Source organism: Musca autumnalis, unplaced genomic scaffold, assembly GCF_047663935.1.
Source record: "Musca autumnalis isolate F117 unplaced genomic scaffold, ASM4766393v1 scaffold_5, whole genome shotgun sequence".
Lineage (NCBI taxonomy): Eukaryota > Metazoa > Arthropoda > Insecta > Diptera > Muscidae > Musca > Musca autumnalis.
In genome coordinates this window covers 35510025-35536426 of record NW_027412088.1, presented here as the reverse complement: position 1 = coordinate 35536426, position 26402 = coordinate 35510025, and the positions used below count along the sequence as shown (strand labels likewise).

At 37.7% G+C, this 26402-nt stretch overlaps 1 protein-coding gene across 2 annotated transcripts; it reads left to right on the top strand.

The window, feature by feature from the left end:
- Positions 1 to 26373, top strand: LOC141387583 (uncharacterized). 2 transcript variants are annotated; one of them, XM_073957474.1, is made up of 5 exons: positions 1 to 131; positions 16740 to 18058; positions 24692 to 24908; positions 24979 to 25238; positions 25300 to 26373. In XM_073957474.1, the coding sequence occupies exons 2-5, from the start codon at positions 16782 to 16784 to the stop codon at positions 26246 to 26248; spliced, it is 2703 nt and encodes a 900-aa protein (XP_073813575.1). In that variant the 5' UTR covers positions 1 to 131; positions 16740 to 16781; the 3' UTR covers positions 26249 to 26373. The 2 variants fall into 2 exon arrangements, with proteins under 2 accessions (XP_073813575.1, XP_073813574.1); XM_073957473.1 differs by lacking the exon at positions 1 to 131 and adding an exon at positions 144 to 525.
- The last annotated feature ends 29 nt before the right edge of the window (positions 26374 to 26402 follow it).

Below are 26402 nucleotides of genomic sequence, written 5' to 3'. Positions count from 1 at the left end.
ACTCTTTATCATTTTCGTGTATTGAGTGGCTGGCACGGCATAGTGCCTTTTCGAATGCCTCCTCCTATCTTATCAATGCGATTGGAATGGACTGGAAAAGATAACGTAGGGCTAGAACGCCGCGCCGACAGGTGAGTAACAACCCATTCCACAGTATTAAACGAGATTTAGATGGCAAACGAACAAAAAAGTAACAGAAAAAACGAAACAAATAAAGAAAAATATTACGATTTAAAGAAATTTTACATTTATGTGAAAATCTAATAAAACAAAAAAAAATATTTTTTAGCAAAATAATAACCATTAATGTGTTGGAATACGAAATGTTTGCATCTATTTGCACAAAACAAAAATAATAAATAGTATTGTCAAGTGGAAATGAAAACATATTGAAAACACCCAGCCCAGTCTCTAATCTAAAATAAATTATGTTTAGTGTGTAAATGTAATCAACGAATGTGACCTAATTTTGTAAATACAACCACAACAACAATTCCTATATAATATTGAATATTTTTATGAAAGGTAATTTGACCAGCAGAATGAATGGATGAACAATGAAAATATTTTATTAATATTTATAGTGAAATGCATTTCGACGCAATTGCCTTATTAATTTTAAGAGTGAATACAAATAAACAATTGTATGAAAAGTAAAATGTGCTCTCTGCACAGTGGCTAAAAAAAATCGGACAATCGGAATAATTATAGGCCGAGGTTGATCCAACACGATGTGTCATCAAGTGGCGAAACAATTTTGAACGAGTGACCCAAAAAAAAGAAACAATTGTTTTCCACTCTAATGTACATACATACATAAATATGTGTGAGTTATCTATCAAATCTATACACGGTGCTCTTGAACCAAATTTAAATGGAAGGTGCTTACAACTGGGAATTTTCTGCGGGTTCTGGAAGTACAATGTTCATAGATGAGAAAATTAAAAAAAAGAAACAAAAATAATAAATAAAAATAAATCGCGATTCAAGTTGACATTTTTAAGGGTTTCTTAGGTTTTCGCGATTTTGCTTGGACCAAGGAAAATGTTGTAGCTGTGAAAATTCTCTACATGATTGACTTTTATGTTACCGTCGTAGTTTTTACCGTTAAAGAGATATAGAAGTTCAAATTAGGACAATGGATTGACTGTATCGCCTCCTTATGTTATGTACAGTGCACATTAACTGACTTTAAATGAAACCCGCTTACACCTGGAAAGTTTTTGCGGATTCTGAAACAGCAATGTTTATAGATGAGGAAAATTCAAAAACACGAAAAAAGCGCTGGATGGTTTTTTTAATAAATCGCGATCAAAGTTCACATTTTCTATCGAAATGGGACTTTAAAAAAAGTTTGTAGCAATGAAAATTCTCTTCAAAATTGGCTTTCGTAATTTTTGCCTAGGTTGTACCATTTTTGAGATATATAAGTTTAAGTTGGGAAATTGCAGTTTTGATATCTTTTGTAAGGAGGCGATACAGTCAATCAATTGTCCTAATTTGAACTTATATATCTCAATAACGGTAAAAACTACGAAGATATCATAAAAGCCAATCTTGTATAGAATTTTTATAGCTATAACATTTCCTTTAGTCCCATTTGGATAGGACGTGGGGTTTCCAAGCGAAATCGTGAAAACTTAACAAAGTAAAAAAGTGTTAAGTTCGTCCGAGCCGAACTTTTTATACCCTCCACCATAAAATAACCTAAATGGAATAATTGGTTTCCCTTCCATTGGGAAAGTACTTAGCACCTCCGCCACGTCAAGGCTTATTCCTAGGAGGAGTAAATGATGTTACATACATAATACCGTTTAAATTTACATAAAATCTCCAATTAACCCTATTGGTTAGTTATACCAAAACATGGACCTATATTGACGATTTTTGATCGATAGGTTTCTTGGCCACAGAGAACCTCATATGTCAAATTACATCTAGTTCGGTTAAAAATTGTACCTAAAAATCTCAAAATGCGGAAAATCTGGAGGTATTGTTATATGAGAGCTATACCAGAACATGGACCTATAATGACGATTTTTGGTGTATAAGTTTCGTGGCCACAGATAACATCATACGTCAAATTACAGCAAGTTCGGTTAAACATTGTAGCTAAAATCCTCAAAATACCGAAAATCGGGAGGTACCGATATATGGGGGCTATACCAAAGCATGGACCTATATTGACGATTTTTGGTGAATAAGTGTCGTGGCCACAGATAACATTATACGTCAAATTACAGCTAGTTCCGTTAAAAATTGTAGCTAAAATCCACAAAATACCGAAAATCGGGAGGTACCGTTATATGGAGGCTATACCAAAACGTGGACCGATATAGCCCATCTTCGAACTTGACCTGCCTATGGAAAAAAGGACCTCGGGTGCAAATTATTGCGGACGCTAGAGTGATTATAACAGACGGACAGACGGACGGACAGACGGATATGACTAGATCGTCATAGAATTTTATCCTGATCGCAAATGATTAGTTCGATGTGTTACAAACGGAATGACAAACTTAATATACCCTCCCTACTGTACCGATTTTTGCGAAATCAGATCAAAATCGGTTAAACTGAACAGGGGCCTGAGGAACATCCCATGTTAAATTTAAAGGCTATTCATAAAAAATTGAGCGAATTATAGCTTATCCAAATGTGAACCGATTTTTGTGAAAATCGGTGTAGCTATTCAGGGGCCTAAGAAAATAACACGTACCGATCAAAATTGAACAAGTTGTAGCAAAATCGGGGAAGGCTATGTAAGGGGGCTATATAAAATCTGAACCGATATATCTCAGAAGGTTGCAGGAATGGGCAGAATGTATTTACACATTTCGCTTCGGAAGAGATGTCCAATTAACGGAAATGAAAGCCAAGGCGGCAATCAAAAGATAAACTCTACCAAATATTAAGAATTTATATTTTTATACCCTCAGCATTTATGCTAACGAGGGTATAAACACTTTCATACGGGCAAAATGTGCCTCATCGAAATAATTGTTTTAGACCCCAAGTATGTTTGGACCAAATGTGTTTCAGACAATTTGGAGTCGATTGAGCAATGTCCGTCCGTCTGTCTGGCTGTCTGGCTGGCTGGCTGTAGTGGAGCGCATGATAACTCTCGAACGGATGAACCGATTCGGTTGAAATTTTGGCTTTCATAATATTTTACTCAAACTTAGTTTAAGTTCGAAGATGGGCTATATCGGTCCACTCCTTCCGGTACCTCCCCCATAAAAGTTCGAAAATGTTCGGAAAATTTGTGCGCACGATAACTCTTGAAGGGAGTAACTGATTTGGTCCATACTTTTCCCATCGTGAAGTGTGTATTAGACTTAGATATGGTTTTAATATGGACTCAATCAGTCTACTCCTTCGCGTACCTCCCCCACAAAAGTTCAAAAATGTTTGGAAAATTTGTTCATACGGCAACTCTTGAAGGGAGTGGACGAATTGGTCCATACTTTACACATCCTAATATATCTACTAGATATAGATCAAGTTCAAATATGAACTATATTTGTCCACTCCATCCGGTACCTCCTACACAAAATTTCGGATAAGTTCACTTTAAGACCTGCTATCGAATAACTTTGATTTTTGTTGAAGCAACTTGCATTCGATGCCTCAATTACGACCGTAAACGCTTTTTCAGGGGCAAGTCCATACTTCTTGAGCAAACATCCCGAAGGGTGTAAAAGCCCCCTATGGCACCATATGTAGTAGCTGGAAATCCACTTCCATAATGGTCAATGTAGATCCATTCCTTTTAGTATCTCCTCCGCAAAACTTTTAATCTCTAATCCTAATGAACATTTTTGTCGGTTCAAATTCCCAATATTTTTAAAACCCCCTAAATACATACGTTTTTTGGGAAAAATTATTTCAATATATACAGGCTGAGGGTATATCTCTTGTTGTTTTAACAAATTTAAATGTTTAATTCTTGATAACGGTACTTTGCCCATGTGCAGTTGATGTCAACTTTTTGTACTAAAATATTATATTTATAGCCCACCCACCAAATCTCCATCCAAAACTTTTAATATTATCAACACAATTTTCAGAAAATGTTTTTTTAAATGTCGTCTAATTTTCATGTGGTTATCGCTTTAGATTACCTGGGAAATATTTTTCATATATTTAAAAATGTCCGAAGGATCCTCCAACCACATAAAACTGTTGAACATTTGTGTGGGCGGTACCACAAGGATTGGACAGATAGGACCCAAATTTGAACATAAAATAACTTTCGAAAATATTTAGAGATCCAATGTTTGGACCAAATCGTCTATGAGAAATAGTGCGTACCATTTTAGCGAATATTTTTGAAGCACCACATTCGAATTTCATCTAATATTCGAAGAAATATTACAATATCCAAAGTGTGGACGAACGCAGTATTCGGTTCGAGTACGCCAGCCACTACATATGGTGCCATAGGGTTTTTTTTACAACTTTCGGGCTGTTTTCACAAGAAGTATGGACTTGCCCCTGAAAAAAACTTTTACTGCCGTAATTGAGGCAGCGAATGCAAGTTGCCTCAACAAAAGTCAAAGTTATTCGAGAGCTGGTCCTAAACTGAACTTTTACGAAATTTTGTGTGGGAGGTACCCGAAGGTGTGGACCGATTGAGTCCATGTTGAAACCTCATCTAAGTCCGGTAGAAATTTCACGATGTGCAAAGTATGTACCACAAATTTTCCGAACATTTTCAAACTTTTGTGGGGGAGGTACCGGAAGGAGTGGACCGATATAACCCATCTTCGAACTTAAACTAAGTTTGAGCAAAATATTACGAAAGCCAAAATTTGGACCGAATCGGTTGATCCATTCGAGAGTTATCGTGCGCACCAGCCAGACAGACAGACGGACGGAGATGGCTAAATCAACTCCAAATTGTCTGAAACACATTTCGTCCAAACATACTTGAGGTCTAAAACCATTATTTCGATGAGACGCATTTTGCCCGTATGAAAGTGTATATGGTAATATTCAAAAATGTTTTACAATCGTTGAAGTTGAGGTTCACCATTTAATAAGTCGCGAACTGTCAATATATTTTATACAATATGAATATATTTATATTAATTGAAGTGTTTTAGCCGGGGTCGCATAAAATGAACCATAACAAATAATTTATGTGGAAGCTGTGTTGGTGGTAATATTAAAAAATGGGTAAAAATGTGTTGAAGTTTACAAGTTTTTTGTGTTCTTTCTTGATTTCTGGTCAAACCACAGAAAATTCAGACCTGAGCTCAAAGAAAGAATTGAAGAATACCCCTTGTGCAACATGGTTCTAATGTATGACTTTTCGATATATACACTGCATCCCCTAAAATCGATGCTGACATTTTGAAGTTTTGAAATCTGGGTTTTTTGAATTTTTCTTATAATTGGAGGGCGCAACCAGATAATTGCCCAAACTATTTATTGGATTGTAGAACTCGCGATTCCACGTCGTTTGATGTATATCTCATGAGTGTGCTTCATACAGCTCCCTAGTAATAGGAGTCCAAAGTCGAAATTTTGGTGCGTACATTTTCTTTAAAAACCTATTTTTTGGCTTCAAAATTTACAACTGTGACTCAGGTACCCTTGAACCCCGCGTGATTTTAATTTTTTTACGCGCCGGATCTAATGAACCTCTCCGCTTTCAAATCCATCCACTAAAACGGCGGTTATAGATACCTTGAAAGTAGGAAATTCTGCAAAATTATATTTTGATGATTCCGCGCATTGAACCGCGATTTTCTTTGGTTATTTTTACATAAATGGAATCCTTTGTACGCGATGATATTATTTTCCAAAACCGGGTGACATAAATTACCGAGATTCTGGAGTAATATTCGTATTTCGTATAAAATAGAATTTGGTAGCACATCCGCGGTTCTTGACGAATTTGTTTAAAATTTGTTATAATGACGTATTTTTTATAGGCGATCACTGAAATCGGATGCGCCTTATAATCGTATGTACATCGCGCAATTTTTACCCACATAAAGGTTTTTTGAACAGTAAGATGCAGCTGACGGCACACTTTGGCAGCTGAATGAAAAGTGGAAAAATCGCTACATATTGATAGAGATGCACTCGCTGTATCTGAAAAGCGCATGCGCCTTAACTGATTTTTACGAATTCGCGAATTATACGTTTTTTAACTTTTATGTTTTTTTCTTTGGTTGTAATTTCAATATTACTTTCTATTTCATAATCATATTGTTTATCAAAGTAAGCAAATACACTTTCGGGTTTGTCATCGCATTTTCCCTGAAGAAGTTTCAGCTAAGTCCGTCAGTCCTTGCATCGAAATTTAGCGAAATAGTAGAATAACTCCCAAAAATGTTTTTTCTATTTTTCGTATTAAACAAAAAAATATATTTTTGAAATAATATTCCAACAATAAGTTTTCGTCTTTTGTTGTTGCTGTAATATGGCAGTTATAAATCCTATCGTTAAAATGTTGGTCTCATATTTTTCTACGCGTTGTCCAGAATCTGTACGTATTTTTAATTTATTTTTTTCGAGTTATATTTGGACTTTAATTAGAATAAATTAAATTTACCCCAAGATTTTTTCAGTATTTCTTGATTTTCCGCGAAAATAGAAATACATTTTGTAAATATTTAGGCGTCTACGGATAGATATTAAATGCTGTTACCGATTTATATATAAATTTTGGTATTACAACACAAAGGTAATTTTTAAATATTTGTTCTTTATAAGGAAATAAACCCACCCATAACTTTTGGGCGCAGCATCCAATTTTGTGAACGCGAACAGATTTGAAGCCACGATTTGTTTCTTAATCTTTGTTCCAAAAATTGTGGATGTGCTCGCAAAATTTTTTTTTAACATTTCTTCCAATGGAATTGCAAAAGAAATTTGAAATTTACCATATACCCTCGTTAGCATAAATGCTGAGGGTATAAAAATTAAACAATTGCGCCGTACAGAACTGACTTGGCACCCAATGACTTCATTTGACTCCCGCACATGATGAAAAAACGGCGTGATTAAAGATTTTCTTCGCCAGAACATGCGGTAAAAGGTGTGAGCGCATAAAAAGAGTATAACTCACTATTATTGATGGTAAATATCCTCGTTTTCATTGTTAGGCCAGAAAGTTATTAAGCAACCCTCGTAATTAAATGCAAGACACACGGAATGTAGTGGTAGTGAAAAGTGTAGAAAAATCCTCACTGTTATTTCTAATAAATTGTACTTGTGACCACATTGTATACTTCCCCTATTTTGTTTTTAAATCCATTACGGCTTATAAAAGTCACTATATATAAACACAAGAAATTTTATTATTTTTATATTATTTTACAAACTGATAAGCGCTAAGAGAGATATTTAGATTTGATAAGGTATTTGAATGAAATTGAAACGTAAATTTAATACAAAAAGTAATGCATAGATAATATGTAGTACCTGCACACAGTGTGTATTGTTTTGAACAAAGAAAAGAATTACATGGCAAAATAAAATAAATAAATTTAATAATAAAAACAATTACAACCTTGTTATTCAGTGATCTTTTGACTGTTTGTATTCAGTGGAATACCCAATATGCATTTTTTTAGAAGGGGGATTTATTTCATTAGCTATTTTAGTATCTGTCATGGGAACGAGCGTATACAAAATGTGTCATTTCGTTTGCAATGCACCGAATTCTTTGTCATATTTGGCCTTGAATAGGGATAATATTCAATGGTCTTTGGGCGCAGAGGTACACACGAGCAGAGTTGGTGTCTATCACTTGGAATCGAGTAATTTTACAGGAATTATATCTTCATTCAGTTTTATTGGAAAACTAGTAAGGAAAGGATGAACGTAGGGTGGGCCTACTATATGATACGTTTTCAATATAATTTGGCGAAATGTTTTTCCAGACAAACGTAATATTTTCCAAATATTAACAAATTGTCTGTCCAATTTGGTGTGTCAAATACATGAAATCGACTTTAAATATATATGTGATATACATCCAAATCTGAACCGTTTTTAAAATAATTTGGCAAACCATTTTCTGATCCAAATTCCGTCAAATTTTTCCTATTTCGTTAAAATTGTGCAGGCATGGAGTCTAATGTCCCTTTTATGTTTCTGGTAAAAAACGCAAAAAATCAAAAAAATTTACCAATTTTTAAGGAATTTATGTGTATTTCTTTGCATATACTTTTTACAGAATTCGTCATTTTCAAAACGCGATATATCTGTAAATAAAGTATTGCCCACTCCAGGCAAACAGCCGCAAAATCCATACTTGGATACCAGATGGTTATATGTATAAAAAAGTACCGTAGATTACGCGGTTTTAGGACACCCAATAGTCAATTACGACTAATAGTCGACCACGATTACTAGTCGACTACGAATAATAGGTGTGTTCGTTTACACCATAATTTGTACAAAATCCAGTAACAGTTCGTACAAATTTAATATTAGACTACGAATAGTAGTTGACTCCGTCTTCCGAAAGACGATTAAAAATAATCGATTATGCTGTTTTCCCACATTCAATAGCCGACTACGAATTTTAGAAATTTTACGGCTCATAACCGATTAACCGAAATCGATTTTACGTATCCCTAGTATGATCAGGAGTGTCGTGCTGCTACCGAAGAGAAAAATGCGGCATATAGGGCTACTCTACAATCAGTAGCAACGCGTAGCGCACGAGAGAGGTATCGGGAGAAAAGGAGAGAGGCGGGAGTGTTAAAAAATCGAGATGTACAGGAGCCACAATGAAGTCCGAAAATTCTGATGTTTTACATCAAACTGATAGCTTTTAGCACATCCTCTGTAACTGGCAATCAATTGGCTACAGGTAGTGTGCTCAGGATATGGAAAGAACATTTTTCCAAAGTGTTGGTATCCAATACTAGTAAAGACGACGAAGACACCACAGATCCAATCCCAAAAATGTATGAATGTATACCGCCCTGCCGAGATGAGGTAAACACAGCAATAAACTGGCTTAAAAATAATAAAGTAGCAGGAACCAGGCGACTCGCTGATAAGATATATTCATCAGCTAATTAACTTGGACATCCTCTGTCCTGTCCTTAAGAAAGGTGATAGAACTGTATGCTCTATTTATAGTGGCATAAGTCTTCTCCCTATTGCCTACAAGATAGTGTCAGGACTATCTTGCAAACGACTAAAGCCTATGGTCAACCAAATCTTTGGGCCATAGCAATGCGGCTTTAGACCTGGCAAAATCACCATTGACCAGATATTAACCCTGCAGCAAATCCTGGACAGAACTCATGAGATGCAGATCGACACCTACCACCTTTTTGTCGATTATAAAGCAGCCTTCGCATGCCCCTACGTTCAAGATATGCGTGAATTTGGTATCCCCGCTTCACAAATCGGTTTGAAGGACGTGGAATAAATTTAAATTAAAAACACTAATACTACTCGTGCTAATGTATGCTTCCGAAGCCTGGGCTCTTACGCAAGGAGATAAGGCAGTTCTTGATGTGTTTGAGAGAAAAAAATTTCGAAAGATCTACGGGCCAATCTGCGTTAAGGTTGAATATCTACGTCGTATGAACCATTAGCTGCATCTGCTATACAACGACATCAGTATAGTTAAACGTATCGAGATACAACGATTGCGTTGGCTAAGCCATGTCATAAAAATGAGCGATGATGAACCCGCTAAAACGGCGCATAAATACGGGCCACATGGCTGTACACGCCAAGCTGACAGGCCAACGCTTCGATGGAGCAATCAAATGGAACATGGAGATATTTTGTCCGAATATTTTGTCCAAATGTAGTTTAACTTTTAAAATGGCCCATATCGGTCCTCTCCTTAGGATACCTCCCCCACATAAGTTCAACATTTGTGTCTAAGTGCAGTTTGGGGTCTGTTCGAAGATCCTTGCTGTTCGCTGTGGTCCTATTAACAGCGATATTATGTTTTCCGTGGACAAGTCCTTGCTTCCTGGCATACTGATCTTAAAGTTATACGATGATCCACGGAAATGACTAGTGGGCGCTACATCTATCGAAAAGATGTGACTCTTAAAATATCCTTTAAGAACCTCATCCGCAACACTTTTGAAATTTAATCCTAATCCAAATTTTCAAATTGTTCAAATGTCCAAAAAAGGCCACAAAAGTCTGAAAAGATCCCAAATACATTTGATCTGTTGGTTGGTTTGGTTTGATTTTACAACGAACAGCTACAATTGTTGGCAGCTACTCCACTCGGAGACCTTGAGGTCCATTGTGATCATCCTTAAAAAGTTATGTGTAGTGGTTGGTCTATTGCGGGTTTTATTGATGTAAGTGGTTTGATGTGATGAAATGGAGACTTGTGAGAGTTGGCGGCTGGTTATGAGTGTGAGTGTGTGGTTGATGAGGTTGTGGTGAGAGCTGCAGTTTATGTTCATGTGTTCATGTTCATGTGGTGATTGGTCTATTCTGAAGTGATGTGCGGTGGCTGGTCTATTGCAGATTTGTTGATGTAGAGTGGTTTGATGTGATGCCAAGAAGACTAGTGTAGTTGACAAAGTTATACGATGATCCAGGGAAATGACTAGTGGGCCCGACATCTATCGAAAAGATATGACTCTCAAAATATCCTTTAAGAACCTCATCCGCAACACTTTTGAAATTTAATCCTAATCAAATTTTTTGTCGGCAAGTTCAAATGTCCAAAAAAGGCCACAAAAGTCTGAAATATCTCAAATACATTTGATCGGTCCATATTGGTTTGGTTTGGTTTTACAACGCACAGCTACCATTGTTGGCAGCTACTCCACTCGGAGACCCTGAGGTCCATTGTGATCATCCTTAAAAAGTTATGTGTAGTGGTTGGTCTATTGCAGGTTTTGTTGATGTAAGTGGTTTGATGTGATGAAATGGAGACTTGTGAGAGTTGGCGGCTGGTTATGAATGTGAGTGTGTGGTTGATGAGGTTGTGGTGAGAGCTGCAGACTGTAGTTTATGTTCATGTTCTTGTGGTGATTGGTCTATTCTGAAGTGATGTGCGGTGGCTGGTCTATTGTAGAGTTGGGCAATCTCGTTCAATTGAACGATCCGGATCACTATCTCGTTAAATGGACACCGGTAATTTCTCAGACAAAACTGCGTATACTTAATTGCACACGTTGGATTGTAGGATGTTACTCATTCGTCTTTGTGATCCGGATCGTTCAATTGAACGAGATTGCCCAACTCTAGTCTATTGCAGATTTGTTGATGTAGAGTGGTTTGATGTGATGCAAAGAAGGCTAGTGTAGGTGAGAGATGGCTGCTGGTTATGGATGTGGGTGTGTGGTTGCTAAGGCTGTGGTAAGACCTGCAGATTTTTATGTTCATATGGTGGTGTGTGGTGATTAGTCGATTTGGTCTATTCTGAAGTGATGTGTTATGGATATGGGTGTGTGGCCGCTGAGGTTGTGATGAAGAGATGCAGTTTTATCCTCCTGTGGCGAGAAGCAAAGAAATTAATTAGATTTGTTTGCCAAGCCATGTTAGATTTTTGGCAAATTGGTATATGTAGATGGGATCTGCGTCGGAAAAGAAAGTCAGAGTATTTATCTCATATCTACCGAAAAATCGATGTCTCCTCGTGAGTAGCAAGGGGCACTTACATAGTTGATGTTCGACCGTCTCTGTTTCTTCTGGGTCTTGACAAAGCCTGCAGTAGTCTACATTACTGTTGTCCCATCTAGAAGTTAGGGATCTGACCATGCTATGGCCGGTAATGAGTCCTACAGTGATCTTTATCCCTAACATATTTAGTGAAAAGAGAGAATTGGTTCTGTATTGAGAGTAGCTAGGCCAGATTGCCTTGGATACCTTGCAACCAGGTTCCGTTTGCCATCTTTGCCCTGACTTCTCAAGAAAGAAGCCGCGAAGTTTTCGGATGTAGTAGCACTTTGGTGGTCTGGTAGATGACTCTACTGGTAGGTCAATCGAATGAAAGCCACCCTGTGCTAGTTCATCCGCCTCTTCATTCCCCTCTATAGCACTGTGTCCTGGAACCCAGCAAAGATCAACGATATCACGCACTTCAAGTAGAGCGTTTTTGCAGTCAAGGAAAGCTTTTGAAATTATGGTCCACGACTTGAGGGCCTTAAGGGCCGCTTGACTATCGACAAATATAGTCACGGGTCCTTTAAGGCTACTCCCAAGTTCTTTGACCATCTCCACTGCTTTACTGATTGCAAAAATCTCTGCCTGAAAGACGCTGCAATTATCATTGAGTTTGAAGGATTGTTTAATTGGTGGGTTCTCGCAGTAGACCCTGGCTCCTGTGCCATCCTCCATCTTGGAGCCGTTCGTGTAGATGGCCAGACCGCCAAGAGCAGGGCTGCTACTAGACCAAGCATCCCTACTGGGAATTGTCACTTTTATTTGGTTGAAGTGGGCATATAATCACTAATGTGATTGAGCCCACTGAACGCAAGTTCTGTGAAAGGAGAGAAGACCTTTGCATGTCCAAATCGTGAACACTGCCACACCCCAGTGCCACACCCCTCGCCGCTGGAAAATGAGTAGTGATATCCAGGGGTTGTAGATCAAGTATCACATTCAAAGCGGCTTGAGGTGTGCTTCTGATAGCACCAGAGATGAGTAGAGATGCAGCTCTTTGAACACTGGATAATTTGGACAGAAGTGCACTATTCCCGAGAGCATGCCACCAGGCAAGCCCGCCATAGGTAAGTATGGGAAGAACCACTGTATCACATAACCATTGTATGACCTTTGATCTGAGGCCCCAACTTTTACCTATGTAGTTCTTTCAGGAGTAGAGTGCCATAAAACCCCTCTTTGCCCTCTCCTCAGTGTTCCTTTTCCAAATTAGGCGTTGGTCCAGGATCACGCCGAGGTATTTGGCTTCCGATGAAAGTCTAAAGGCAGCACCGTCCAGTTTTAGTAGCAGGAATTCGGAAAGTTTGCGCTTCTTTGTGTAAAGTACGAGTTCCGTCTTTGCTGGATTCACTCCCAATCCATGGGCGCGAGCCCAGCGAGACAGCTGCACTAAAGCAAGTTGCATCAGGTCTGATATGGTAGGCAAGAACTTGCCACTAATGAGGATAACAACATCGTCAGCATAAGCTACCACCTTCATCCTTAGCTGGTTGAATTTCACAAGAATTTCATTTATTACAAGGAGCCAAAGAAGAGGTGATAAAACTCCTCCCTGTGACATACCGCTGCAAACAGTTTTCCTTACGGAACTCTCTCCCAGATGGGAGTTGATGATTCTGCGCTTCAGCATCTCATCAAGCCACCTAACAAGGATAGAGGAAATTCCTGCGTTGACGAGCGAATTATGAATGGATTCAAGTTTCACATTGTTGAAAGCTCCCTCTATATCGAGGAAGGCTGCAAGTGTGAAGCCCGATGCCTCCATATTTCTCTCAATATATCCAACCACATCGTTTAAGGCGGTATCTACTGACTTGCCTTTAATATAGGCATGCTGCGAGTTGATTATAATAGTGGGACCTAGATGAGACCGAATGTCGTAGTCAATTAGTCTCTCTACAGCTTTAAGGAGGAAGGAAGAAAGACGGATAGGTCTATAGTCTTTAGGTAGTGTGTGACTTGGCTCCCAACTTTGGGAATGTACAGTGCTGCTCAAAACATTTGCAACTCAGATGCCTATATCACATTCAAGCTATTTTTAGGGACATTTTGAGTTTTGAAATATGTTTGTTTTTATTATTAGATTTATTATTGAACATATTTTCAAGATTTAAAAAGCATTATTCAGTTATGAACACTTATGTTTAAAAAATGTGTGAAATATCGGAGGAACACATGTTTTAGCCTGCTCAAAACATTTGCAACTCCGTGTTACGAATACCTATTAGTTCATTTTTGACGAGTATTTTGTATTGATTGGCGTCAAATTGAATTTAATCAGAAGAAGGGGGCAAAAAGCTTTCATGAGGAGTACATTTTATCCCACATATATTTACTTTTGTAGACAAGTATGCCCAAATCAAGACATGTCAAATTTTTTAAGAAAAACTTAAATTATGACGAGAAATTTTTATCAACGCTTTGCTAAAATGGTGATTTTTGAAAATTGTGGATCCAAGGAGGTCCAAAAATAAACATATGAACATCACAATATAAAAAAACAGAGCTGAATACAGCGTAAAAAGAACCTAAATCGCCATAAAATGGAAAGGAGATGCAAGGACAACAAAATCTACTGCAGGGGATGATCAAAAAATTATACGAATTATTAAGCAGATCTTTCAGAGGTCATCAACAGATGTTAAAAAAGGACTTGACACCGATAAATCTATACAAACTCCTCCGATACATACCAAAGACACCGGTATACCAAAATAGACAAATTTTGGGAAAACAGTAATTTCCAGTAAAAATGGAATTTTTCATAGAAATTATTCAAAAAATGTGTGGTTATATTCTTGGAGTAGTAAAACCGAGTACTTCTCCTCGATATATCTAAGTTATATGACTTGAAAAAATTTGATTGATCACCAGAACGAAAGATAATAGAATTAGTCCCCTTATACGAAAAAGTTGACCCAAAATGTAGAAGGTGTTTTATATTGTCCTGGAGGTATTTTTATTGGCATTTCAAATCCACAAACTACCTCAGAACTATATAAAATATGAACTAGTCATTCCAGTTGCAAATGTTTTGAGCAGCACTGTAAGTCACCGTTACCTCCTTCCATGAGTTAGGTATTTACGATAGACGCAGGCAGGCCCTATATATCTCCCTGATGTTGACAGTACCGAATCGGCCACGTTCTGCAACATAGCCGGTATAATGCCCATTTAAGTCTTGGGATGCTAGTTAATCTATCAATCAGTTGCTCGTCCTGTGCCGTACAGCCCTAATTTTGATTTGTTTGCTGCAAATCCCCTTCAAGGTCAGTACAGCCTGGAAAATGCACTTCTGACAACAGATTTAGAATCTCTAGACCAGAATTAGTGCACGTGCCGTTTTCTCGTTTGATGCTACCCATGGTTTTGGATCCTTGGATAGAATCTTACGAAACCTAGCAGCTTCGTTAACTCCTTCCATAGACTCAGCGAAGCAAGCCCAAGATCTCTGTTTAAACCTGTAGGTGTCCCAATCTGTACTGAGAGAAGATTTGCTGGCTTTATTATATGATTTCCTGGCTGCCTTGCGGAGATTAGCCAGTTCCTTACTCCACCATACCGGCTGGGATTTCTTCCCAGGGAAGGTAATTGGACAGGAATCCTCATAACATCTCAGGAGTGACTTGCTTAGAACATTTACAGTTTCCTCGACTTTCCTTTGGACAACCTTTGGGGATTGCTTAGCACCGAAGTCGTTAGTGAACCGAACTTGTGCCAGTCTGTCCTCCTGGGATTCCTGTACGGCTTTTGTTTCTCCGTAGTTATGGGGCTTTGAAGAATACCATCTTGTGATCAGAGAAATAACACTCTTCAGATACCTTCCAGTCCATAACTTCGGAGTCGTCCATATTAGTTAGGGTGATGTCTTTGACTTCCCCTCTAACTCTATTTTGGAAAGTAGGAGTGGTACCCCTGTTACAAGTTCTTAAATTATTAATAAAATAAATTTGAAAATGGACTCACCCCTAGTGTTGGTATCGCTACTTCCCCAATGGAAGTTATGAGCATTTGCATCGCATCCGAGAATGATGTGGCCTGTGCTCCCCATTTCGTCCATCAGAAACTTCACGATGCCACCAGGTGGGTCGGGGTCTTCATAAGGCATGTATACAGAGGCCATTATAATGGGTTTCCTATGCCCTCTGTCCATCCTTATAGTAGTGATGTCTCCCCTGCTGAAATTGGAGAGAAGCATTAGTTTTAGGTTCCTTTTTGCAACTAAACATGTTCTCACCTTGTCTCCGTTCGAGGCATAGAGGACAGTGTAGTTGTTATTGCTCAGTCCACAACCTTATTGTTATATAAGTAAGGCTCCTGGACCAGATCAATATCAATATTGGAGGTCGAGAGAGTTAGAAGGAGTTCTGCACCACACTGAGCTGCTACTGCCTACCTCCTACTGGTGCTTTGGTGGGATTCGGAAAGTCGGTAGATGAAAGTTTAAATTCACATAGGCTGATCTCTATCGGCAAATCCGACTGATACTTTTTTAGTTGTTATTTTAAGAGTTGTATACTTTCTATATCCAAAACAAATTCTAGTATCTATTTTACGTCTGGTTTATCGTTGAATATTACTTGTACAGTTCGGAAGGTCAATAACAGATAAAAAAGTTATAGATAATATCAAAAACAAACGCAATAGATATTACGCCGAATATAAAAATAATTTCATATTGGCAAAAAAGAAGCAATATTTATTAGGTGTTCAAAAGCACGACAATATAATGTTCGTATGTATGTACATTTGTATATTCAAATCTGCTACCAAATAAAAAACAGCATGATGATAAATTAAGACCCTAACCACACAATGAATCACTGTTTTTCTTTATCGGTGTGTTAGAATTTAACAAACATTTCCGCATAGAAATATAATGAGCTTAATAATTTTCATATTAATAAATTTATTATAATTATTTTTCTTTTTTATAATTATAATTTTATGAGTTTAATAATTTTCTTATAAATAATTTTATAATAATTTTAATTTATTTTTTAAAACAATAATTTTATGAGTTTAATAATTTTCTTATTAATAATTTCGTATAATAATGTTATTTTATTTTTTATTATAATAATTTTAATAATAATTTTCTTTTATTTCAGAATATTTCCGCCTCGGTCCCCTAACACAGACAACAGATAAAAATGCCTCGATTAAAATGTTCCAGTTGGCTTTTATTAGTGGCCATTTTAGCATTAAGTGCCAGAAATTCTAATGCCGTTTATTGTCCCATAAGCTGCAAATGTTCCTGGGTCTTAGACAGTTTGGAGGTGAATTGTGCCAATCGTGGCCTCATCGATTATCCCGACTTTCAAATGATGCCCATGCAACATGTGGTATTATCTGGAAATTATTTTGTGAATTTTCCCAGCCACTTGGCCGATTATGATTCATTGATTTATTTGGATTTGTCAAATAATCAAATTGAGTATTTAGATAGCGATGCTTTGATGGGGTTTGAGTCATTACGCACCCTAATATTGGCCAACAACAGTATCCATCAATGGTCGGATTTAAATCCCAGTACTGTCTTTACGAATGCCATCAATTTGCAACATTTAATTCTAAGTGGCAATCAATTGGCTTCGTTTAACTCAGATAATGCAGATCATGGAATCATCACTGAATCCCTGATTACCTTGGAATTGGAAAATTGTGGCATCACCAAAGCTGGAGGTGATATTCTAATGCAAAATTTGCCCAATATACAAAGACTGAATTTAAATAGTAATCCCCTAAACAATTTGGCAGCGCTGCCTTCGAAATCTTTAAGAATTTTGGAAATGAAAAATTGCAATTTACAGCATATACCACGATCTTTGCTGCAAGGATTACCATCACTAATGGTCCTGCGGGTACCGTGGAATACAGCGCTACAGGTGGATAGCGCAAATCGTTTGGAAACACCAACTCTAAGTGAATTGGATCTGTCATTTTGTAGCATAGATGAAATCGATTTGTCGGCCCTACCTAGTCTTACGCAATTACAAATGCGTGGAAATATGATTCGAACACTAACTAGTCGAACATTTGAAAATAATACTCTATTGGAGGTGGTGAATTTGTCACGCAATTCTTTGCGTCTCTTGGAGGCTGAAACTTTTCAAAAAATGAAAAAACTAACATCACTGGATTTGTCCTATAACGAAATTGCACGTCTTGATCGTAATGTTTTCAAGGCCAATGATAATTTGGTAACGTTGCAGTTACATCACAATGTTATTGAAAAATTCACAAAGCTGGTGTCGAATTCATTGCGCGATATTAATTTGTCATGGTGTGAAATTATTGCAATCGACAATAATGCATTCACCGGCTTGTCGAGCATTCTCAAATTGGATTTATCAAATAATTTATTGAGTGATTTTCCAACCGGAATGGCATCGGAAACTTTACAGAAATTGGATTTAAGTTATTGCAGGTAAGATTTAAGAATGTAAGAGAAGGCACATCTGTGTAGGTTATTGTGGGGCGATTTGAACATCTTAAGGGGAGCTTCGCGTTTTTCAATTTTTGGGATTGTAGCCGAGACAATAGTAGAACTGCCTAGTACATTGCAAATGCATTGAAAACTCCTCCAGGCAGTTTTGGCCTTGTAAAAGTGCAAATTTTAATTTATCAATATTTATACGAAAAATGTGCACTTTCACAAGGGTAAAACTGTCTGAAGGAGCGGTCCAATGCTATTGCAATGTACTAGAGAGTTCTTAACTATTGCTTTGTCTACAATTTTAGTCTAAGTATTGGATCGAAAATCTCAATTGTTTGACATTTATAGGCCAAAATAACAACAAGTAAAAAAGTATCAGTCGACTTGGACGACAGAGATATACCCTCAGCCCCAGACCTAAAGAAAATAATACTTCTACCGTCTATATAATACGATATATGTAAAACGTTTGGACAAAATCGGTTTCTCCCTTTGAGGGTTATCTCACCTACTATCCACTTTAGTTGGTGCCGCCAGGCTTTTAGGAGATTTTGTACCACTATCTCAAGAAGTAAGGAATTGTCCCCGAAACAAGTAAAAAAGTATAAGTCGGCATTGCCGACAGAGATATACCCTCAGCCAATGTGAAGTGAAACTCGCACCTACGGACAGATCGAATATATTTAAGGTCTCTTCAGAATTTTGTTGCCCTTTTTGGACATTTGAACTTGCCGACAAACATGTGGATTAGGAATTAACTGCACTAAGACACACATGTTGAACTTTTGTGGGGTAGGTACCCTTAGGGAGGACCGATATAGGCCATTTTAGAAGTTAAACTAAATTTTGACAAAATATTAGGAGATCCAAAGTTTGGACCAAATTGGATGTCCCATTCAAGTGATATCGTCCTAGCATTTTAGTGAATTTTTTTAAATATTGGGGAGAAGTAAGGATAGTTGCGGACCGGTATTGCCCCATGAAACTAAGTTTGGATATGATATGACGAAGACCAATAGTTGGACCAAATCGGTTGAACAGTTCAAGAGTTATCGTGCTCTCCGATCGCCACATATGATGACATAGGGATTTTTTACACCGTTCGGGCTGTTTTCCCAAGAAATATGGACTTGCCCCTGAAAAACTTTTACCGTCGTAATAAAGGTTGCGAATGCAAATCGCTTCAACAAAAATCAAAGTGATTCGAGAGCAGGTCTTAAAGTGAACTTATCCGAAATTTTGTGTGAGAGATACCAGAAGGAGTAGACAAATATAGCCCATATTCGAATCTGATCTATATCTGGTAGATATATTAGGATGTGTAAAGTATGGATTACATCGGTCACTCCCTTCAAGATTTATCGTGCGCACAATTTTTCCGAACATTTTTTAACTTTTGTGGGGGAGGTATCTTGCGGACCAAGAGTTATCTTGCGGACCGATATGGCTTATCTTCCAACTTAAACTAAGTTTGACAAAATACTACGAAGGCCAAACTTTGAACCGAATTGGCAGATCCGTTCGACAGTTATCTTGAGCTCCAACCACTACACAAGGTGTCATAGGGGTTTTTTTGCGAATTTCAGTCTATTTTCTCAGGAAGTATGGACATACCCCTGATGAAATTTGTACCGTCGTATGGGGGCAGCGAATACAAGTTGCTACAGCAAAAATCAAAACGATTCGAGAGCAGGTCCTAAACTGAACTTTTCCGAACATTTGTGTGGGAGGTACTGGAAAGAGCGTACCGATTAAGTCCATATTGGAACCTTATCTAAGAGTGGTAAAAATTTCACGATGTGCAAAGTATGAACCATGTAACCAATCGGTTACTCCCTTCAAGAGTTATTGTGCGCACAAATTTTCCGAACATTTTTTACTTTTGTGGGGGAGGTACGGACTTAAACTAAGTTTGGAAAAATATATTACGAAAGCCAAATTTCATCCGTTCGAGAGTTATCGTGCGCACCAGCCAGCCAGACAGACAGAAGACATAGAAGGACGGACATCGCTAAATCGACTCCAAATTGTCTGAAACACATTTCGTCCAAACATACTTGGGGTCTTAAAACATTATTTCGATGAGGCACATTTTGCCCGTATGAAAATGTATACACCCTCGTTAGCATATATGCTGAGGGTATAAAACAAGTAAGAACCGCGTTAAGTTCCACGGTGGGCTACGGGGGCTATATGAAGACATGGAGCAATACCGAAAAATTTCATTTGGAAACTTGGATACCCCCAACGAAGACAAAATACCAAATTTCAGACGCTTCGGTGGGATATTGAGGCCATCATCTACAACCCAGCAAAATGTTAGATGCCACAGATGTCATTCAATCATGGGTGCAAGTGAGATGGCATATCATCTTTTGAGCATCTTCATCGATGAATTTTATATGAACGTGGACCCCAAAAGATGCTATTCATTTTTGGATCCAAAGCATGTCATTTACACCAATGCTTTGACACGTCATTTTCACCAATGCTTTGGCATGTCATTTTCACCAACCCTTTGCAATGAAGAGAGTTTTAACAACGTTGGTAGTGATTTCGAGTCTCCGACAACATTAAGCATACGAGTATTGTTAATAATCAATCTTATATATTTAGAAAAAAATTATAAATAAAAACACAAAATTCATTTCTATTGGATCGATGGAATGGGTTCAAATGCTAATGAAAAGATCGGATCTTCCTTTGCATAGGTTCAAATGCTGATGAAAAGATCGGATCTTTCACGACTTCCTTCACGGGGTTATCATGAATAACCCCCATAATATATCGACCCATACCGACAAATTTCATATGGAAATTTGTATAGCCTGAACCAAAAGTAAATACCAAATTTCAGCCATTTCGCAGGATATTGAGGCCACAACCATCAAAATACAGAAAATCGAGAGGTACTGTTCTATGGGGACTATATGAAGGCGTAAATCTATACCTACCAATCTAAGGTGGAAGGTTCAATACCCCCAACGAAGACTAACTACCAAAATTCAGTCCTTTTTGGTGGGATATTGAAGACACAACCTGCAAAATACCGAAAATTGGGAGGTACTCTTCTATGTGGGCTATATGAAACCGTGGACCTATACCGACAAATTTCAGGTGAAAAGTTGTACACCCGCAAAGAAGATTATATACCAAATTTCAGCTATTTCGGTGAGTTAATAAGGCAAAAACCTTAAAAATACTGAAATCGGGAGGTATAGTTCTATGGGGCTATATAAAATCGTGGAACTATACCGACAAAATTCCGGTGAAAAGTTTTACACCCCTAAAGAAGACTAAGTACCAAATTTCAGCTATTTCAGTGGGATATTGAGGACAAAACCTTTAAAATACTGAAAATCGGGAGGTACCGTTATATGGGGGCTATAACAAAACATGGACTTATGTTGACGTTTTTTGATATAGATATTTTTTGACCATTGGGAACCTCAAATGTTAAATTACAGGTAGTTTGGTCCAAGAATGTAGCTATAATTCGCAAAATAACGAAAATCGGGAAGTACCGTTATATGGGAGCTATACAAAAAAAGGAACCTATGTATGTTGACAATTTTTGATGCAGATATTTTGTGACCACTGGGAACTTCAAATGTAAAATTATAGGTAGTTCGGTCCAAAAATGCAGCTAAAATCCGAAGAATACCGAAAATCGGGAAGTACCGTTATATGGGGGCTACAGCACAACAAGAACCTATGTTGACGATTTTTCGTAGAGATATTTTGTGACAATTGGTTACATCAAATGTGAAATTACAGGTAACTCTGTTCAAAAGTGTAGCTAAAATCCTCAAAATACTGCAAATCGGGAGGTATCATTATATTGGGGCTATACCAAAACATGAACATGTGACCATTGGGAACCTCAAATGTTAAATTACAGGTAGTTTGGTCCAAAAATGTAGCTATAATTCGCAAAATAACGAAAATCGGGAAGTACCGTTATATGGGAGCTATACAAAAAAAGGAACCTATGTACATATGTTGACAATTTTTGGTGCAGATATTTTGTGACCACTGGGAACTTCAAATGTAAAATTATAGGTAGTTCGGTCCAAAAATGCAGCTAAAATCCGCAGAATACCGAAAATCGGGAAGTACCGTTATACGGGGGCTGTACAAACACATGGACCTGTGTTGACAATTTTCAGTGGAGATATTTTGTGGCCACTGGGAACTTCAAATGTTAAATTTCAGGCAGTTTGGTTGAAAAATGTAGCTAAAATCCGCAATATTCCGAAAATCGGGTGGTACCGTTATATGGGTCCTAGAGCAAAAGATGGACCTATATTGACAATTTTTGGTGCAGATATTTTGTGACCTTTGGGAACTTCAAATGTTAAATTATAGGTAGTTCGGTCCAAAAGTGCAGGTAAAACCCGCAAAATAACAAAAATCGGGTGGCGCCGTTATATGGGGGCTATACCAAAACATGGACCTATGTTGAAAATTTTTAGTGGAGATGTTTTGTGACCTCTGGGCACTTCAAGTGTAAAATTTCTGCAGTTTGGTTCAAAAACGTAGCTTAAATCCGCAATATTCCGAAAATCGGGAGGTACCGTTATATGGGGGCTACAGCACAACAAGGACCTATGTTGACGATTTTTCGTAGAGATATTTTGTGACAATTGGTTACATCAAATGTGAAATTACAGGTAACTCTGTTCAAACGTGTAGCTAAAATCCTCAAAATACTGCAAATCGGGAGATACCATTATATAGGGCCTATACCAAAACATGGACCTATGTTGACGATTTGTGTTTGAGATGTTTTGCGACCACTGGGAACCTCAAATATTAAATTACAGGTAGTTTGTTCCTAAAATGTAGCTATAATTCGCAAAATAACGAAAATCGGGAGGTACCGTTATATGGGAGCCATGCCATGGACCTATGTTTTTGGTGGAGACGTCCTGTGACCACTGGAAACATCAAATATTAAATTACAGGTAGTACGATCCAAAAGTGTAGCTAAAATCCGCAGAATAGCGAAAATCGGGAAGTACCCTTATATGGGGGCTACAGCAAAACATGGACCAATGTTGACGATTTTTGGTGCAGATATTTTGTGACCGGGTGACTGGGAACTTCAAATGTTAAATTATAGGCAGTTCGGTCCAAAGGTGCAGCTAAAATCCTCAAAATAACAAAAATCGGAAGGTACCGTTATATAGGGGCTACAACAAAACATGGACCTATGTTGAGGATTTTTGGTGGAGATGTTTTGTGGCCACTGGGAAGCTCAAATTTTTTTAACCTCAAAATTTAATTTACAGGTAGTTCGGTCCAAAAATGTAGCTCAAAATACCGAAAATCGGGAGGTATCGTTATAGGGGTGATATACATATATAACTTAAACGTCAAATTACAGGTAGTTCGGTAAAAAATATATTGCTAAAACCCTCCAAATACCGAAAATCGGAAGGTACCGTTATATGGGAACTATATGGCTATATTGTGACCACTGGGAACCTCAGATCTTAAATTACAGGTAGATCAGCCGAAAACTATAGCTAAAACCTTCAAAATCCGAAAATCGGAAGGTACAGTTATATAGGGGCTATAGCAAAACGTGGACCGATATAGCCATCTTCGAACTTGATCTGCCTATGGAAAAAATACACTCGGGTGCAAAAAATAGTGTTCCAGCTCAATTATTGCTTACAACAGACGGACATGGCTATATCGACTCAGAACTTTATCCTTATCAAGAATGTTTGCGGATTTCTGAGTGAAATCAGACACTTTTTCAAAAAGTGGTTTTTGATTTCCTTTATTTTTTGCTGTAGTGATGCTGCTCATCAGCTAAACATTTCAGTATATTTTCAGACTTTTTGGCTAACGGCTCCGGAGATACTCATAACTTCTTTAACATTTATCCAATTTGAAAAAAAAAAACTTTCTTGGTATTTTCTGTACCCAGCAAACCAAATGTCGGATGTCCGACACGTCTGAACAATTTCGGAAGCAAGATCGTTAAGATTTCGTTCCTATTTCTAAACGATTTTTCGGAGAGGAAATAGTTCAGATTTCGTACCGAATGTCGGAAATAAATTTCCCAAGGATTTTCTTCAGATTTCGTTCCGAAATCGAACCGAAATCGATCCGATTTCTATCCTACATTTCGTTCCAAAATTATGTCAACCACTTCATACAACTTTCGTTAAGATATCGTTACGATTTCGGATCCGACATCGGACGTAGCATTCGAATTTTGTTCCGATTTCGTTACGATATCGGTACGATAGGTTTGCTGGGTAGTTTCATTAGCTATTTAATAAAAAATTGAAAAAATGTCATAGCGGGCTTGGATGCATTTGAAAAAAAATCAAATTGGATCAATATTAAAGATGTTTTGAGTATTTCTTTGCATATAGTTTTTACAGAACTTGACAATTTCAAGGCGTGATAACTCTGGAACCGTTAGTCAAAAAAAATTTTGGTGTTGCCTGAAATTACTATTGATATTATTTTATCCTGGTCAAGAATATATATGATAGTCATCAGTGCATTACAAACGAAAGACCCAACATAATATACCCTCCAAACTATGGTGGAGGGAGGGTATAGTTACTAACTTTATTCTAATATTTAACTATTTTCCAGACTATCGACCCTGCGCAATAATACATTCCAAAATTTTCCCGAATTGGCTCAATTGAAATTGAATGGAAATCGCTTTACAAATCCAATCCCACGAGCCTATTTCGATTCAAATCGATACTTGGATGAAATTTATGCTGGCGATAATCCATGGATATGCAATTGCGATGAGAGGACATTTTTGGAGTTTCATGATTATCTCACATCAACACCAACAAGGGTATGTGCTGTGAAGAAAAAAATAATAATATAGCGATATTGTTCTGATAATGACCTTTCATTTTTTTCAGATAAAAGATCGAAATAGTCTTAGATGTGCCTCACCTCCAAGTAGTTATGGAAAAACTTGGGCGGCTGCCTGTGAAAAGGATTGGGTACCCGAAGCACATTCCAGTCAGGCGGAGAAAATTTGGTCCACCATTATGTTAAGTGTATTGACCATTGCTGGATTAATTTGCCTGTTTACCTGTTTTCAAAAGTATATGGCCTGGCGTAGAAAGCAAATGGATCGAGAGGAATATCGAAGAAATCATGAAGAAATGAGGGCCATGTAAGTATTTTTTTCTTACTTTTTAATTTTTTTTTACATTTTTTAAAAACTCCCCTTTCAGTCGTGAACTAAATCGCCGAATTTTGGATGAAGACCCACGACCAGGTGCAACAGCTCCAAGTAACCTAGAAGTAAATCTCTTGCCATCCTATGAAGATGCCTTACGCATGCCCAAACCGGTGAGGCCAGTCAAATCAATGGTTGATTTAACCTCAGATGCACCGGGTCGTAGAAGTCGTTTCAAAAAATCGCGAACCAATCCCGAAGAAGAAATATCAGAAGTAGAACCCGATCTTCATCTCGACTATCGGACACGTTTTCGCAGTGAAGAAATGCTTTCGAATCGCGACAGAGAACGTGTACAACAAATTGATCCTACCCGGCGGACGGGTCGCATAACATACAATCCATCCGGTTCTTATTTACCGGCCATGTTCGATTCACGTTTCCCCCCGGCCCACATGAAATCACAAAATCTTCAAAGTGCAGAAAAAATTGCCAATTTCCAAAGTTATGAAAATAGCCCGTACACCAAGAGGAAACCGAAAATTGCCGAAATTCCACCCTTCAAAAGAGCAAACCTCCGCTCGGACAGTGTGGAATTTTTAACAGATCCCGAATTTGATATACCAAGTACACCGAATAGTCCATTTGCTCAACGTAAACCGAAAAAGAGTATGGCACCAGGACCGCCATTAAAACCGGCTGTTGAAAATTATTTTGGTGACTCACCCCAAACCAAGAAAAAAGATTCAAAAGATTCTCCACAGGGCAGTGATTTTCATGTCATCATTGAACCGGATATAGTGTCGCTCAAGGATGGCGATACATCGTCAGATTCTAATGCAGATCAACAAGACCTGATAAAGACTAAACGAAAGAAATTAAAAAATTCCTCGAGTCGGAGGGCAAGTGGTAACTTTACCGCAGCTGCTGCAGCAGCCGGTGATACATCCGAAGATGAACCCATAGTGGTTGTTCATCGACCAATGCGTGAGACTTTGTTTTAGTTATCTAAGTCATCTTAAATATTAGTATTTTTTTAGTTTATATATGTATGTATGTATGTACTACAGTTGGAGAAATTGTTTTTTAACAATTGAATGTTAATAAAATTTATGATTTATAATATTAATTGTATACTGTTGTATATATTCATTGGGG